This window comes from Bactrocera neohumeralis, chromosome 2 (genome assembly GCF_024586455.1).
Source record: "Bactrocera neohumeralis isolate Rockhampton chromosome 2, APGP_CSIRO_Bneo_wtdbg2-racon-allhic-juicebox.fasta_v2, whole genome shotgun sequence".
In the NCBI taxonomy this organism is placed as follows: domain Eukaryota; kingdom Metazoa; phylum Arthropoda; class Insecta; order Diptera; family Tephritidae; genus Bactrocera; species Bactrocera neohumeralis.
Window position 1 is genome coordinate 92,703,604 of NC_065919.1, and position 17,460 is coordinate 92,721,063.

At 36.9% G+C, this 17,460-nt stretch overlaps 1 protein-coding gene across 2 annotated transcripts in view; it reads left to right on the forward strand.

Annotated features, from left to right (window-relative positions):
- Window positions 1-855: 855 nt before the first annotated feature.
- LOC126752766 (leucine-rich repeat serine/threonine-protein kinase 1) overlaps window positions 856-17,460 on the forward strand; it is a 49,667-nt gene continuing 33,062 nt past the window's right edge. For both annotated transcript variants that reach the window (XM_050463746.1, XM_050463754.1), the window contains exons 1-3: window positions 856-1,092; window positions 15,129-15,273; window positions 15,381-15,540. In XM_050463746.1, coding sequence (XP_050319703.1) covers window positions 15,171-15,273; window positions 15,381-15,540 — 263 coding nt within the window. In that variant the 5' untranslated portion in view covers window positions 856-1,092; window positions 15,129-15,170. The remainder of the gene's footprint in view (window positions 1,093-15,128; window positions 15,274-15,380; window positions 15,541-17,460) is intronic.

Below are 17,460 nucleotides of genomic sequence, written 5' to 3' on the forward strand. Positions count from 1 at the left end.
AACAGAGAACAGAGAACGTATAAAAGAGAACGTTTATAACGTTCTCTGCGTAAAATATACGTTCTCTGGAAATGTTCAATTACGAATCTGCGTGCGAATTGTCAAAATCAACAAAATAAGAGGATTGAGCAGAGAACTTGTATACACGTTCTCTGGTGTGTTTCACAGCAAAAGCTTTAAAGAAGAAATATTAGCAGCAGAGCACAAGCCATTTTAGAAACTGATTGACGTTCTCTGCCAAAAACACGGAATATTTTGTTACTTTACTTTTATTACCAATTTTTCTCTTAGTGTGCACTGTGTTCACACAGAGCAGTTCAGGCAATTTTCTGTACAATACGTTCACGAAATTCAAAGCAATATTTTATTATTAATTTATAAGGTTTTCCCCGAGCGGGAGTAAATGTGGCCATACACGCAGCACCTATGTATTAGAATGGTATGAAATCTTTTCGCCATTCACGGCATATATGTATGTATGTATATCAATTTCACGTTCCCCTTCATTGGGTAAACATGTGCCTCAACCAAGCAAAAATTGAATTGTATTTATGATAATTTAGGTACAAATAACAGCAGTTTCACGTATTTGGGTTTATTTAGGCAATAAATAATTCCAACATTTATTATTTTTTTAACTTTTAATTTAATTTTGTAATTTTTTGCTTTCCCAATGAGTAATTGTGTGCACATAAACCCAAACACCAAAAAATCTTACCTTCGCATGTACCAATCGAACGCATGTGTATTTCATTTAAAAGTTTCCAAGTCTGAACGTAGTCTTTGACATTTTTTGCTATTACCAGAGAACGTATTATACGTTCTCTGCTATTACCAACCAATTGTCATAAGGTAACTACCAGAAGTAGCCTTGGTTTTCAGAGTTTGTTTAAAACACATCAAAAGGAAGTTTAAGAACCCCAAAAAAAAAAAAAACAAACTGACAAAAAATAATGGAGAAAACAGTAAATGCATTAAAGTGATGTAAAATTAGTATGCATTAGATATTTGAAGTAAAGTTCAGAATTCAATATTGTTATAATTGTGAAGAGACTCGATCAATTAAAATGAGTGAATCTGATTCCGATGTAGGTAAGTTACATATTCGCCTGTGGAGTAGTTTTCAATGGATGATTGTAAACAAAATTAGTTTGCGTTTCTTCAAAGTGTACAGTCTAATTACAAATATATTATTTGTGGCTATTTCACCTTCATGGGGTAAATTTTAGTATTGCATCCCCCGATTTCGGGGTTAAAGTTAGTATGTACCGATAGAGGTTCTCCAGATTAAGAAAATATCCGTTCGCACGACAGGCAGGTATAAGTAACCGGAAAGGACCCGTATTTGTTAACAGCCAAGGGCTGGGATTTAGCATAGCATCCCCGGATTTCGGGAATAAAATGGGTATCAGTGGAAAGGTGACGTTCTCCAGATCACGAACATATATATATATATATATGTAGTTGCCGCTGACGTATAGTTTTAAAGATATTTGCATTTAAAGTTGAAAAATTGACAACTTTTACATTGATAATTTGTATATTGCAGAGAATTGTAACTAAAATAAAATAATTAAAATAAAGCTTTATTTACAACACATATTAAAAAAATTAATATGCAGAAACGTTATAGTGAAGTGCTAGTACGTGAAAAGTGCATAATATAAGTGAAAAAGTTACTCACAATATACAAATTATCAATCTAAAAGTTGTCAATTTTTCAACTTTAAATCCAAATATCTTTAAAACTATAAGTCAGCGGCAACTATATACATATATATAGAACATCCGTTTGAAGGCGAGCTAACCTGAGAAGGCGATCCATCCCTCCCCAAGATTATGCGATGGGTTTGGGACTCGCCACGTAAAAAACGCATACAATGAAAAGGAAACAACAGTCTTGGATAAGATACCTCCTTTTTGATGACGACCATGGTAAACGCATTAAGGATTACGATTTAAGGGTATGCACCTGGAATGGTCCCTTAATTGGGAAGGTGTCGTAGCACAGCTGGCTGATGTCCTCGTAAAAATAGGGGCTCTAATTACCGCCGTCCAAGAAGTGCGATGGACGGGAAAAGGACTGAGGCGAATAGGTCCTTTTAGCATATACTACAGCGGCCATATAAAGGAGCGTAAATTCCGTGTGGGCTTCGTGGTGGGAGAGAGATTTCGTCGCCGAGTCCTGGCATTCACCCCGGAGGATGAACGTTTAGCCATAATCCGCATCAAAGTGAAGTTCTTCAACATATCGCTGATTTGCGCCCAAATCCCGACGGAAGAGATGGACGATGAGGACAATGACGCTTCCTAAGGGCGCTTGGAGTGCATTTATGATAGCTGCCCCCGCCACGAGGTCGAAATCGTGCTTGGCGACTTTAACGCTAGGTTGGGGTGGAGGTAAGAAGGTATCTTTGGTACAACGAATGGTAAATTCGTGCTCCATGATGTAACATCTCCAAATACTCGATACTAGCACAGAAAAATTCATCAAGCTACAAAAATGTCTCCGAATCGAGAAGTCACCACCGATATCGAACATGTTGTAATGGACGGAAGACACATTTCCAGTGTTTTAGACAAGCGTACGCTCAGAGGTTCTAATATCGACTCGGACCACTATCTTGTTGCAGCTAAGATACGCACTCTCCTCTTTGCAGCAAAAAACGCACGTCAACAAACACAAGGAAGGTTAGACGTCGAGAAGCTGTAATCACAAAAGATGGTCGATTTTCAACTCGACTTGCACTCTTGCGGCATTTCAAGCTCCTTTCGTACACCTGCAAACGAAATCAGAACGGCTGGTACGATGAGGAATGAAAACAGACGAACCGCACCGTTACAATCGACCACAACACGTGCGGGATGGGATAGATACAGAGAGTTGAAGAGGAAAGCGAGATGCATTTGCAGACAAAAATAGAGAGTTTAAAATACGTGAGTACGAAAAACTTGAAAAGCTGGCCAACAGGGGTAATGCTCAAAAATTCTACGAAAAGATGCGGCGACTAACTGAAGGTTTCAAGACCGGAGCATACTTTGTAGACACTCGAGAGGAGACCTAGTGACTGTTGCCCAAAACGTTCTAAAATTATGTAGGGAACACTTTTCCAACTTGCTGAAGGGCAGTGATGCATACGTTCCTTTGCCCGACCATGAAGAAGTTCGCATAGCAAATACACATTTGAGAAACAACAAAGCGGCGGGGGCCGATGGATTTCCGGCCGATCTATTGAATTTGAAACCACAATTGAGATAAAAAGTTCACTCTCGACGAACAAAGATCAAAGTCTATAAATCACTCATTAGTCCGGTCCTTCTATATGGTGCATAGGCATGGACGATAACATCATAGATGAGTCGACGTTACGAAGGTTATGTGAAAGAACAAATTTGTGAATGGTTAGTGTTTATAAAATTGACCTATGTATATACGCGTGAACCACATTTTATTTCAACTTTGAACGCAAAAATATTTTGAACCTGGAGAATCTTCTCTATCCAACCATACCCATTTTAATCCTGAAATCGTGGTATTGTTTACAAAAATTTTCCCAATTTTGTTTTGTTTTTTTTAAAGTGGACGTGTCCCCGCCCTCTAACAAGTTTAATGTACATATCTCCTAAATCACTTAAGCTACAACAATCAAATTCGAAATCGGACAACAACCACGCCTACTTCCTATATAGCACAGTTTTAAATTCCACTTGATTTGTTCAGTTTCCAGTAGACAAATCAAGAAGCATTTAATATGCCGGATAAAACTTTGCACAAAGATTGTCTTTAGTGATCTGGAAAACTATAAGTTTCCCGCGATGGTATGTATGTATATTCTCGATCTGGAGAAGCTCCTCTATCCGCTCATACCCATTTTATCCTCCAAATCCTGGGATGGTTTCTAAAGTTTTCCCGTTCTCTCGATAAATCGATAACTAAATGCGTCAGAGACATTAAATTTTACACCCGGGTTGGAACAAGAGAGGTTGGTAGTCAAAATTGGTCCTTCGGTGAAATCACAGATCTCGGGAGTTACTAGACCAATTTTAACCAAATTCGTTACATAACATTATCCTAATATTCGTATGTTAGAGTGCAAAAGTAGGCGAAATCGTCTACAACCCATATAACAGAACTTTCAATCTTATTTCTCATAGGTACATGTTGTAATGCCAAATTTGCTAAAAAGTAAGTAAATGGTATCTTTTTTCCCCATATACCTAATTTAAGATTTTAAAATTTACGGTCAGCTTTATATCGCATATGTACATATGTATATCGGTCATTATTTAAGATATTTTTAGAAAAATGAACTGAACGTAATACTGGATATACTAAACTATAGATTAACTCTGAAAATACATATGTATGTTCATCTGTGATTTTTGTTCAGCCATTAAAAATTCACAAATTTGTGTTTTTCTTATCGTGAACTTTACAGAGGAAAAATCTCCCGTATTCGAAAATTTTCCGTAATCGTAAATTAATTTTTTTTCTCGCGAATCCACGATTTTTGTTCACAAGTTTGTTTTTTAAAAAAGAAAGAAAAGAAAGTTCATGTACTTCGAATGAAGTGAAATGATTCTTCCCACCATCGAAATTGAGAATGATAAAGGTTCAGTTTTGCTGTTTTGTTTTAATCCAAAAATTCCATCCGAAAATTGACATCCACATAATTTATGCACTTAATACCGATTCGATCAATTAACAAGTAAGGAAGGGCTAAGTTCGGGTGTCACCAAACATTTTATACTCTCGCATGGTAAAGTGATAATCGAGATTTCATAATACGTCATTCACATATTTTTCAAATACCGTATTTTTGTAAAGTTTTATTCCGCTATCATCATTGGTTCCTAATGTTTATACTCGTATTATACAGAGAAGGCATCAGATGGAATTCAAAATAGCTTTATATTGGAAGAAGGCGTGGTTGCGAACCGATTTCACCCATATTTCGTACATGTCATCAGGGTGTTAAGAAAATATTATATACCGAATTTCATTGAAATCGGTCTAGTAGCTCCTGAGATATGGTTCTTGGTCCATAAGTGGGCGGCGCCACGCCCATTTTCAATTTTTAAAAAAAGCCTGGGTGCAGCTTCCTTCTGCCACTTCTTCCGTAAAATTTAGTGTTTCTGACGTTTTTTGTTAGTCGGTTATCGCACTTTTAGTGATTTTGAACATAACCTTTGTATGGGAGGTGGGCGTGGTTATTATCCGATTTCTTCCATTTTTGAACTGTACATGGAAATGCCTGAAGGAAACGACTCTGTAGACTTTGGTTGACATAGCTATAGTAGTTTCCGAGATATGTACAAAAAACTTAGTAGGGGGCGGGGCCACGCCCACTTTTCCAAAACAATTGCGTCCAAATATGCCCCTCCCTAATGCGATCCTTTGTGCCAAATTTCACTTTAATATCTTTATTTATGGCTTAGTTATGACACTTTATAGGTTTTCGGTTTCCGCCATTTTGTGGGCGTGGCAGTGGGCCGATTTTGCCCATCTTCGAACTTAACCTTCTTATGGAGCCAAGGAATACGTGTACCAAGTTTCATCATGATATCTCAATTTTTACTCAAGTTACAGCTTGCACGGACGGACGGACAGACGGACGGACGGACGGACGGACAGACAGACATCCGGATTTCGACTCTACTCGTCGCCCTGATCACTTTGGTATATATAACCCTATATCTGACTCTTTTAGTTTTAGGACTTACAAACAACCGTTATGTGAACAAAACTATAATACTCTCGTTAGCAACATTGTTGCGAGAGTATAAAAATTATTAATTAAATTAATAGCTCAAAATAAAAATACAGGTTTAAGCTAAAGCAGTCGCATAATTGTAAACTTAAATTAAATTTAAATATCGCGTAACTGTTTAACTACGAGTGAGTTGTAGAAAAAATAGAAGTTCTTAGAAAAATCCAACTTGCGCTAATTTTAAGAATTGTAACAGTTGCACTGGTTGGAATATTCCCTCCAATGTTGATGTGAAAAGAAAAGAAGAATAATGGCATAAGAAATTTTTCTGCCAGATGTGTTGGGCCACTACAAAATCAAAACAAACCCATCTGTGGCAGCTTGTCAAAGCTCATAATGACATAATCGAAATTCGAACGCATAAATTCGGTTCGTCACCCTGATCAATTTTATGTTACTATGAGCAAAAAATAGTTAGACTTTCTTCAAAATATTAAGATGCTTAATTTATTCTTCAAAATGTTTGTCGTCCCCCTCAAAGTAATATTGGCCCCAATACAATTGTGCCAACGTTTTTTCTAATTCTCGAATCAGTTGTTAAAGTCAATTTCCGGATAGGCTTCGCTCATCTCGATAATTGAAGAAAGTTGTCAACATAACCTTGATTTTTGACCTGTTTTGAAGTATTTCGGCTTCGGCTCACCTTTGCCACGATATTCGACCGATTGATCGGGTCGTAAGCATAAATCCAAGACTCATCACCAGTGATAATACGTTTCATGACATCTTGGTAGTCGGAAAGTCGCGACGCTGTTTTTCGAAAAAAATTTTGATTTTGGAACCAATCGTGCTTTCAATTTCCTTATGCCCAAATGATCTTTCAAAATGTTTTTTTTTTTACTGATCCTTCCGATATTTTAACGATGCAAGTAACATCTCTGACTGTTAAGCATCGATTCTCAAGCACCAAATCTTTTATTTTATTGACGTGAATAAAAATTAAGTGAATTGAGTAAAAGTCGTGAGCTTAAGAAATAGAGAAGGCTATGGTTGTATGGTTGCACTCATTAGAATTGGATGTATAAAACATGTACATATACATAATATAACCTTAATATGTACACTTGCGGGCAATAAAATCGCACCACCACTTTTGTAAACTATATTCAACTATATAATTGTAAATTTGAAAAAAGAATTTCTTCTAGATCTAGTAGGTACTGGGAAAATAATTGTTTTTTTATGAAGTTGGGTAGAACACTTTTCAGTTATAGTTGTGTTTTGGTTGCATATTTGAAAACGTGTGCAAAATGCCAAATAATGAGAAGAAATTAGCGCGTGACCAAAAATTCGCATATTGAAATTAGAAGAAGAATGATCTTCTCGGCAAATAGCAGCTAGAATTGGTTTGAGCCATTCAGTTATTGTTGTCTTTTACAAAAAAAGATAATAGTGATGCTTTGAACGTTGAGACAATTTACTGTGGACAACAACGAACACACGCAGAAAATTTTTTGCAATGGCTGTAAAATATGTCAGACCAAAACCCATGTTTATTTTCGTGCCGTCATATATCACGGTGCTCTCTTGGCCTTGCATATTTCGGCATAGGATTTTTGCATTTTGTGTCATTGTGCAATCTTGCAAAAGCAAGAGAATCCTCCTATTGATAGTTGTCAGTGAAAACTCATCGAAAACACACATTGTCGGCCCGAACGACTTAGATTCCACAACCCACAAATGTGTTTTCAAAATGTTTTCAATGTCGGTCCGAACATAATAATAAAAGTAAGGCTGGGCTCAAAAGTACTAAAATTGAAACTAAAAATGATTGCCAACAGATTATGTAGTCTGAAGAAAGTAAAATTGAAAGTTACGTGCGCCATTCAGAGGTGAGAGGTTCCAGGATAAATGTGTAGTAATGAAAATTAAGTTTCCTCAAAGACAAATGATTTGGGGCTGCTTTTTATAGCATGTTTTGAGACCTCTACAGCTTCTTGATCGAATAATCAATGTACAAACATATGCATACAGTGGTTAACAGTTTTTAGTATCCGCAATTAAAAAGCATTATTCTCATACGGAACGCCTAATCTTCTGGGATGACTCAGAGCTATGCCATCGTGCAAAATGGTCATCACGTTTAATTATCTAAGGATTCAACGCTTGGATAGGCCTGGAAACTCGCCTTATATAATCCCTATTGAGCGCTTATGGCACATAATGAATGTGAAGTTATTAAATAGAAGCCAGCAAATAAAAGTCAGTTGGTGAAGATTTTAGAACTGGTTTGGCCCGTTATAAGGAAATCAATTTAGGTCCTTGTGAATACCACAATTAAGGCAGTTAGTGAGACTAAAGGAGAAATGACTGTGATTATCAGAAGAGCCTATTGTAAAGCCTATTTTTCTTACGTTCTTGGTGAAAATTATTCAGGCCTATTAAATTAACTTCTCATTATTTTCATTTAATCAATCAAACATATCATGGAGTGTGCAATTTTGTAAAATTTTTTTTTAATTAATTGGCTATTCTTTATAAAAAGAGTTTTAGAGCATTTGTGCATAACTAAATTACACCATGTGGACAAACAAATAAAAATGGCACTAATTTTCTAATTAAAAAAAATGCTCATTAGATCTTATTTCTATTGTATTTGGTGGTGGGTTTCTATTGACCGCAAGTGTGTATGTACATATAATGGGTTGTCAAAAAAGTCTTGCGGTATTTTTATTGAATTTTTTTTTTTACTGAAATTGAAATGAATTTTTGATGACTCATGCCCAGCTCTTGACCGATGCTACGGCTGCTACTATGCTGGTCTCTTTCGACCAATTCAGCGATTTTATCGCAATTTTCGACGACAGGCCTTCCGGAGCGTGGCGCATCTTCGACCACCTCTACACCAGAACGAAAACGTTGAAACCATCGTTGAGCGGTGGAAATGGAAACTGTATCGGGTCCATAAACTGCATAAATTTTATTGGCGGCTTGAGATGCATTTTTGCCTTTATCGTAGTAGTACTGTAAAATATGCCGTATTTTCTCTTAAATTTGCTCCATGTTTGCGAAGCTATAACTCACGAACGACTTAAAAGAAACGACAATCAATCAAACACGTGTTAGCGCGTGAAATGAGCTTTCCAAAAAGGTATAGCATGACCCGATGCGACGAATAAAACTAGAACTACGCGTTTTCAGCGCCAACTAGCGAAAATACCGCAAGACTTTTTTGACAACCTAATATAATTATTATAAGTATTAATTCAATGTTCGATGTAGTTTAAAAAATTTTGCGAGTAATTTTTTTCGATACTGAAAACAACAAGATATAGACAGTGTCTTACAAAAGTATTCTGGAAGTTAATTTCAAGAAAGAAATTGCCTCCGAGTCTAACAAAAGTTTTATTATTATTTAAATACTCTTGAATTCACATATTTTATTTTTAAGATTCGAGCCTAAGTCTCTTCATTTAGGCATCGCAGGAGTTGGATAAGCAAATGTGAAAATGAAAAATATACCTTTCATAATTTTGTTTATATGCGGTGTTTCAACGAACAACTCGAAAAATGTGCTTTTAAATTTGCGTCACTCGAATAGATCCAGTAATTTCAATACAAGAATTTATTTAGATTAACCTTACAAGTGTAAATGTATTCATCTTTATTTCTTCTTTTAATCTATTTGGCATTAAAAAAACAATCTTTTTTGTTGACTCCGCAGAGATTTCTCCCCATTCTTTGAGAATCGCTTCTTGGAGGCCGCTTTAGGATGGTATGTTGTGTTTGCGGATAGCATGTTCCAAATTTGCCCACAAGTGTTCAATCGAATGAAGATTCGAGAACTGAGGGGGCGTTCCTAACTTTTGGAGTGTTGTAGAATAACCACATCTTTGCATTGTAAGCTGTATGTTTCGGGTCGTTGTTCAATTTGAATATGTAAAGACCGGAAAGTCCGTATATGAGTAATACACTGCATTTTTTCAATATCGCACGGTGGAGCCAGGTGGCTTGGAATTGGGTCAATATTTCTCTGAGCCCCCATATTCGTTATATAAAGATTTTCGAACTTCCAGGTTTTAAATTTATTTAATGAATGTCATACCACCATAATTCATCATCAGTGTATTTTCATGAAATTTAGTTATTGTTTTCTTATAATTGAACAGATTTTAAATATATTGAATTAAACAAAAAAAACGAAAACAATTATTTATTTATTATTCGAGGAGCTCGCCCATTATAACCAGCAGGTCTAAACTTCATCGCTGACACGTATTCCAACACACTGAGCGAGGCTTTGAATAGTTTCTGAAGAACGTAGATTTTGTTCAATTATTCTTATGATAACGGCTTTATCAAAACTTTGAAGATTTTCCCGATCACTGCCCTAACTTCAGCGAATTCCTCTGTAAAATTCTGTGAATGGCTGAAACGCTGGTATTGCTAAATTTTAACGTTTTTCCTTCTTTTTGAAGATTAAATATTATTTTTTTCAAATACAGTTTCTTTTGATTTTCTTCCCCACATTTTACACAATTTTATTTTTCACAAAGAAATTCAAAATAATCGTATTCTACAAATTTTGTATACTGACTGAACATAAATTGCTACATTTAATGATTTGCTGTTTTTAACAGTACAGAAACAAAACTGCTGCTTTCTACCTTGCACAGCTTTCCTTATTCTTATTGATTTTTCAAAAGTTAGCTGTCAAACCATTCACTTTTGTTATTATTATTTTTGTGAGCCGATTTCAACATACTTACATATATTAGTGAATCAGAAGTTCGGTAGACAAAACTAAAATGTAAATGCAACTGTTGATGTAATTAATTTAAGGTTAAAAGGTCTGGAAAATCAGAGGGAAGTTCAGAAAATAAATATTAATTGTCGAATGCAGTGGTGATTCGGTAGTGTTTTGATTATTATGCTATGCTACAGTTGTTGCTAACCTATTGTTGAGTATTAATTTTTGAATGATGATTAGAACAACAATATTTTGAAAATATAATATCATAATTCACGTCTGTGTTTGTGCAAATTTTACTGCTAAAATTTATTTTCTGCATATTTTAGCTACTCCGTACACCGAACAATGTACACCTAATTCTGTTATTACTCGGTTTTGATTTAATACCGTTTGACAATTAGTAGTTTATTTTAATGGATTAAACCATTAAATATGTTGGTATTATAAATGTTGAAGAAGTTCCTTTTTGTGGATACAAGCAAATTCGAAATGAGTTAATATTTTGTGAACTTTCGATGCAATCAAAAGTGCTTGGAAAATACGTTTGTATACTCTTGTAAGATGTTGCTGTAGAGTAAAAAAAAAAAGTTTTAGGATAGATATGGAGTTATATAGGGGTTTTCTTTAGGGCTCTACGAAAGTAGACCGATACGGACAGCATACGACGCCATATTTTTCCCGCTCTTTTGACGATCCTATAACGAGTCGAAATTTTTAAAATTTACTACCAAAATTCGGAGTCAGTGGCCTCAACTTTAAGAGCGGAGTTTTCAATAAGAGCGCTAAAAAAGTTTTTTTTTTAATAAAACCTATGAAAGTACATTCGTAAGTATTCCATGAGTCACCATTTCATTTGGTTTGGTGCGATTTATGGGCCGGCGTCGTCATTGGGTCGTACTTCTTCCGTGATGATTAAGACTGGCACGTTATTGTGAATGGGAATCGCTACCGCTTAATGAAAACCGAATATTTTTGGCCCGAATTGGATTATATGGACTTGGACGGCGCACAAGCCTCATAGCGAATGTCACAATTGATTTATTGAAAACCAAGTTTGGCGAACGTGTTCAATCAGGAAAGGATTCTCTGTGAATTTCAGATATAAATATGACACCTTGATCAATATTCTCGGTAAAAAGGTCAACCATAAGTATCAGGATCCAAATATTCGATGTTTGGGGGCCCATAAGATTCAAATCGGTTTCACCTAAAAGTGGGCGATTCCATACCCATCGTCTAATTTTGACCCCGGCTCCATTAAATACCATCTCGGGGGTAAAATTTAATGTCTCTGGCGTATTTAGTTACTGATTTATCGCGCTTTTAGTAGTTTTTAACACCACCGTTATATGGGAAACGAGCGGGGTTACCATATGATTTGATCCAGCGTGGCAGTGGTTCGATTACGCCCATCTACTAACACGTACTTTTTTAGCTAACAAAATGCGCTTACCTAGTTTTATCAATATATCTCATTTTCTACCCAAGTAATAGCTTACACGGACGTGCAGACAGACAGTCAGTCACCTATATCTACCTCGATAAGGTTGAAGTGATACATAGTATAATCGTTAGGTAAACAAAACTATTATACTTGTACTCTGTAGCAACAAGAATATAAAAAATGTTGTAAAAGAATTCAACATTCATTGTTCGGGGAAATCGCAAATGGATTATATTATAGGTCATATACTCACTTAGTTTAAAACTACATTTTACTTCCTGTCATTATATCAAAATCATCCTCGAATGAAATACATGTGTATGTACATATAACACAACCGAAGAGACAAAATTTAGCAAATCTGATTTTGTATTGTCCCCCGAATTTTTATTAAAATATCACATGTTTTGGTCAACCTAAATGGTTTAAAGACAGGTGGAAAGTCAGAAATCCTGTATAGGGTGCATTGGCGGCAGAAAAACGTCTGAGTGATTGTGCTATTTTTTGATATTGCTCAAGTATAGTCGAAAAAATATTTTCAAACAATTTCATTTATATGTATTTAATTCCCACACTTACCGAGATATTATTCGGCACATAGTTTGTTAGAATAATGAAAATCATTATATGTATTGGTTAGGTTAGGTTAGATGGCTGATCAGAGATCACACGTAGACTAATAATGTAGTCCTTTGTGATGCCATTGAAAAAGAACTCCCGTGTTCGGACTTACAGATTGGCGAAGCGTTTTGTAGCCAATACATAATTACACAGACGCTTATCTTGCGCCCCCAAGTGACTAAGTCTTGACCTTGACCTTGACGCGGGACAGTCAAGCAGAAAGTGCTGACTTGTTTCTACCGCATCTTCTTCCAAACAGCTTCTACAGTTGGCATCCGGTCAGATATCCATTCTTACCGCATGTATGCCAATAGGACAGTGGCCTGTCAAGAGTCCCACCACTAATGAGAGGTTAGCCTTACTGAGGGCTAAGAGATCACTAGATCTCCTGGAATCTATCTTGGGCCAAAAGGCTTTTGCAACCGCACAAGTACCGATGCTGGCCCAGCGTTGGACAAGCATCCGCGTGGCCCAGCTATTTAATAGTAGAATACCAGCCTAATCACAAAAACTCTAGCTGCTAGAGATAGCGACGTTAGACATTTTTCGACCAACCCTGAACGCACTGTGAATGAGTTCAAGGCTAGTATTGCCGCTCTGCTATCTGAGTGAATGGTCACTTCTCTGAAGGTGGATGCACTCCGTAGCAGCAAATCTGCTGCTACCTTGATGGCTGCGACCTCAGCCTGGAATACACTGCAGTAGTCGGGAAGCCTGAAACAGGAATTTATTTAGAGCTCCCGGCAGTAGACCCCTCCACTGACCTTTTCCCCTAAGCTTTGACCCATCCGTCAAGAAGTTTGCTGCCCCTCTCCTCCAACGGCTTCTTCCCACTCATATCTCTCTCGCCGGTATATGGGCAGAGAAGCAGCCGCCAGAGTTCGATATGGCGACTCCATGATCCAGATGATCCAGTATGCAGTCAAAGTTTGTGAGGATATTCAAATGTCCAGATACGCGTTCCTTTATGAATCCAGATTCTCTGAGTCTGATAGCCACCTTCGCGGCTATGCACCTACCGACAATGTCCACCGGCGTTATGTTCAAATTGTAAGGATTGCATTCAGGATAATTTATTGCCCAAATTCAGATGTTTTCGACATTTAACTATAATATCATGTCATGGACAGAGAAGTAACACACTTTGAGCATGTAATAAAACGACGTTTATTTTTAATATAAACAAAAAACAAATTGAATATTTTCATTAGCATAGCATAAATTGAGCAATAAGTAAGTTAATATATGTATGTACAAAAAATAAAAAAAAAATTGATAGTTATTTTTAAAACAATTATTGAGTTTCCAATTGATCACTATTTTGTCTCGCCATAGAAATAGTACGGTAGGCCGCCTCTGCGGAAATTAAGAAAATTGATTAGAAATGTTTAAAGTTTTAGTGTTTTTAAACACTCACAACTACTTTTTGGAATTGCGTACTATGCTTCCGCGATCCCAGTCCAAAGTTCTTTAGGATTTTTAAATTCTTAGCAATTGACATCTCATGCTTCTGGATAAGCAGTTACAGTGGTAAGGCTATACCTTATTCTTATTCTTGCGTCCTAGCCGCGCATCCTGGAAACGTGAATAACCCTTGTGAAAGATGCGGTAACCAACCCGTGTGGAGTCTGGGGTCGGTCTTGAAAAAAGCGGGCGGCTCGCAATATAAATGTGTATAAAACTCTATATCCTCGCCTAGTGAGGTGGTGCGCTGGGTTTGAAACCACTCCCAATAAAATTGAAACAACCCCCTCGGATGAAATCACTAGGTAATGACGACACAGCAAAATTCAGAAAAAATATAATACCTTTAAAAAATAAATTTTAAGCTATTTCGACAAATATACACAGTTTTATTTTTTCAATATCTTGGTCTCTTAAGGATTTGAGCCAAGCCTCCTTGACCACTAGCAAAAGTTGTGTTGTACTTGATGGATTTGCTATTGCTAAAACTCATTTAGCATTTCCCCAAAAAATTTTCGATTGAATTCAGGTCTAGTGCCTGTGCTGTCCAGGATATTACATAGATCTTTTCTGTTGCAAACCACTCCTTGATTGTATATTTTGGATCGTTCTCCTGTTCAAACGTCACCATAAGACTAAAGCCCATACCACAATGCTCAAACCGCCGTGTTTAAAAATTTTGTAGTGTATCTAATGTTCTTATAAACACATAGTATTGGAATGAATGAGCATACTAAGCAATTTTGTTTTCATTGGTCCACATCACATTCCGCCATTTCGTAGATTGCTACATAATTGAAATGTTTTTTTGCGAACTTTATCCTTGCAGCCACATGTTTCTTCGTCAAAAGAGTTACTTTCGGGGAACTTGTTATCTTCTAATTTTTTTCAAAAATGATCCTACGATTTGTAAGATTAGTAAGCGACAATTTAAAATTTTTAGAAATAATTTTTCAAGATGATTAGGACTTGATATCGTATAATTTGTCCTATAATATTGATTTTTATATATTTTTTCACATGATTCTCCAGTTTATCATTGTATTTTTTTATTATTTATATCTATTTTTTTTTCTAGATATGTTTTATAGGTTTATATCTATGAAAAATATACATTATTTATACCTTGTTCTAGTTTGATCATATCTGGTAAAAATTTCTTCTTACCGTCTTCAATATGTCATGGCATTTTGTTGATAAGCCAAAACCTGGCACAGAAACCGCTTTGGAAGCCTGTGATTATTTTGTGGATGAAGTCATTGAATTTTCACATTCCTTAGGTAAAACAAAACTCTGCACGAATCAATTTACTTTTTGAATTACGAAACCTTAAAATGTATGTATATCCTTTTTTATTTATTTTTATGTAATTTCTTTATATTTGCAGATGCACGAGAGCAAGTTCGAATGATAAAGCATCGCGAATTACGTAACGCAGTGATAAATGGCGATGAACGAACTGTTTGTGTTCTTTTGGAAGCGTTAGGTTCTGAAAGAGAAGTTGTCACGAATATGGCGCCGGCTGGAGCAAACACGTTGCTTTATCTGTGAGTTTCACTGTACATGGGAATGATACTAAAGTTCTTTTACATTGTTAATTGTTCCAAAAAGAATTTTTAATTTGTAAAAGATTGAAAAATATGGTAGTGAAGTTGTCGTGCTACACTTTTAATGGCCGCTCGGGGCAATTAAGGGTCTAGAGCTTAAAAGTGTATTTGAAGCACTAACACATCGCTCATTTGCGTCACCGTATATGAATTGGTTAAAACATGCCAGGAACCGAGTGTTACGAGTAATAAAGATTATTGTAAGTCAATGGAGTGCATTTTTATACTCTTGTTACAGAGTATTATAGTTTTGTTCACCTAACGGTTGTACGTTTCACCTAAAACTAATCGAGATAGATATAGGGTTAAGTATATATAAATGATCAGGATGATAAGAGAAGTTGAAATCCGATTGACTGTCTGTCTGTCCGTCCGTCCGTCCGTGCAAGCTGTAACTTGAGTAAAAAATTGAGATATCTAGATGAAACTTTGTACACAAGTTTCTTAGTACAAAAAAAGTTCGAGTTTGTAGATGGGCGTAACCGGACCACTGTCACGCTCACAAATTGTCATTAGCCGAAAACCTATAAGGTGCCATAACTCTCCTAAACCACTTAAGCTACAACAACCAAATTCGGCCAGCACGAATATTACAAGAACTCCTACCGATGGTGTAAAAATGGATGTAATCGGATGAAAACCCCGCTCACTCCTCATATATGTAATGGTACTGTTCAAAACTACTAAAAGCGCGATAAGTCAATAACTAAATCTTCTATTTTTCTTTTTTATAGGCGAGTTAATAGCAGCGCCAGTCGTTTCTTCTTTTCGAAAGGAGGCGCCACCTGGTCATTCAAACGGATTGGAGGTCTTCCTCTTTCTCTGCTTCTCCCGGCGGATACTGCGTCGAATACTTTCAGAGCTGGAGTGTTTTCGTCCATTCGGACGACATGACCTAGCCAGCGTAGCCGCTGTCTTTTAATTCGCTGAACTATCTCAATGTCGTCGTATATCTCATACTGCTCATCGTTTCATCGAATGCAATATTCGCCATGGCCAACGCGTAAAGGGCCATAAATCTTTCACAAAACTAATAGACGAAATTATCTACAACTTCGAAGTTATGACTGTCAACAGTGACGTGGGTGCATAGTCGCAAGTGCGACGACTTTTTGTTTGATGGCAGGAGATATTTCGTCTTGCCCTCGTACACCACCAGACCCAGTTGCTTTGCTTCCTTATCTATTCTGGTGAAAGCAGAACTAACGGCGCGGTTGTTAATACCAATTATGTCAATATCATCGGCAGCTTTGAAATCGACGAAGAGGTGGTGTGTGTCGATTCTCCTTTCACGGGTCTTTTCCAAGATTTGGCGCATGGTGAATATCTGGTCGGTTGTTGATTTGCCAGGTCTAAAGCCACACTGATAAGGCCCAATCAGTTTGTTGGCGGTGGGCTTTAATCCAACACAATACGCTCAATAGAACCTTATACGTGATGTTTAGGAGGCTATCGGTTACTAGATCACCTCCTTGGGTTCTACAAGAGTATTCTCCGGTCTTGATACCTTCTGTAAGCCGCCGCAATTTTTCGTAGAATTTTCGAGCGTTACCCCTGTCGGCCAGCTTATCAAGCTCTTCGCACTCACGCATTTTGGCCTCTTTCTTTTTCTGTCTGCAAATGCGTCTCGCTTCCCTCTTCAACTCTCGGTATCTATCCCATCCCGCACGTGTTGTGGTCGATCGTAACGTTGCGAGGTAGGCAGCCTGTTTTTTCTCCGCTGCGACACGGCACTCCTCGTCGCCGCGCAAGCCGAGTAGAAAATCGTTCGGCTGTCTGTTGTGATTGCAGCTTCTCGACGTCGAAACTTCCTTGTGTTTGTTGACGTGCATTTTCTGCTGCACAGAGGCGGGTGCGAAT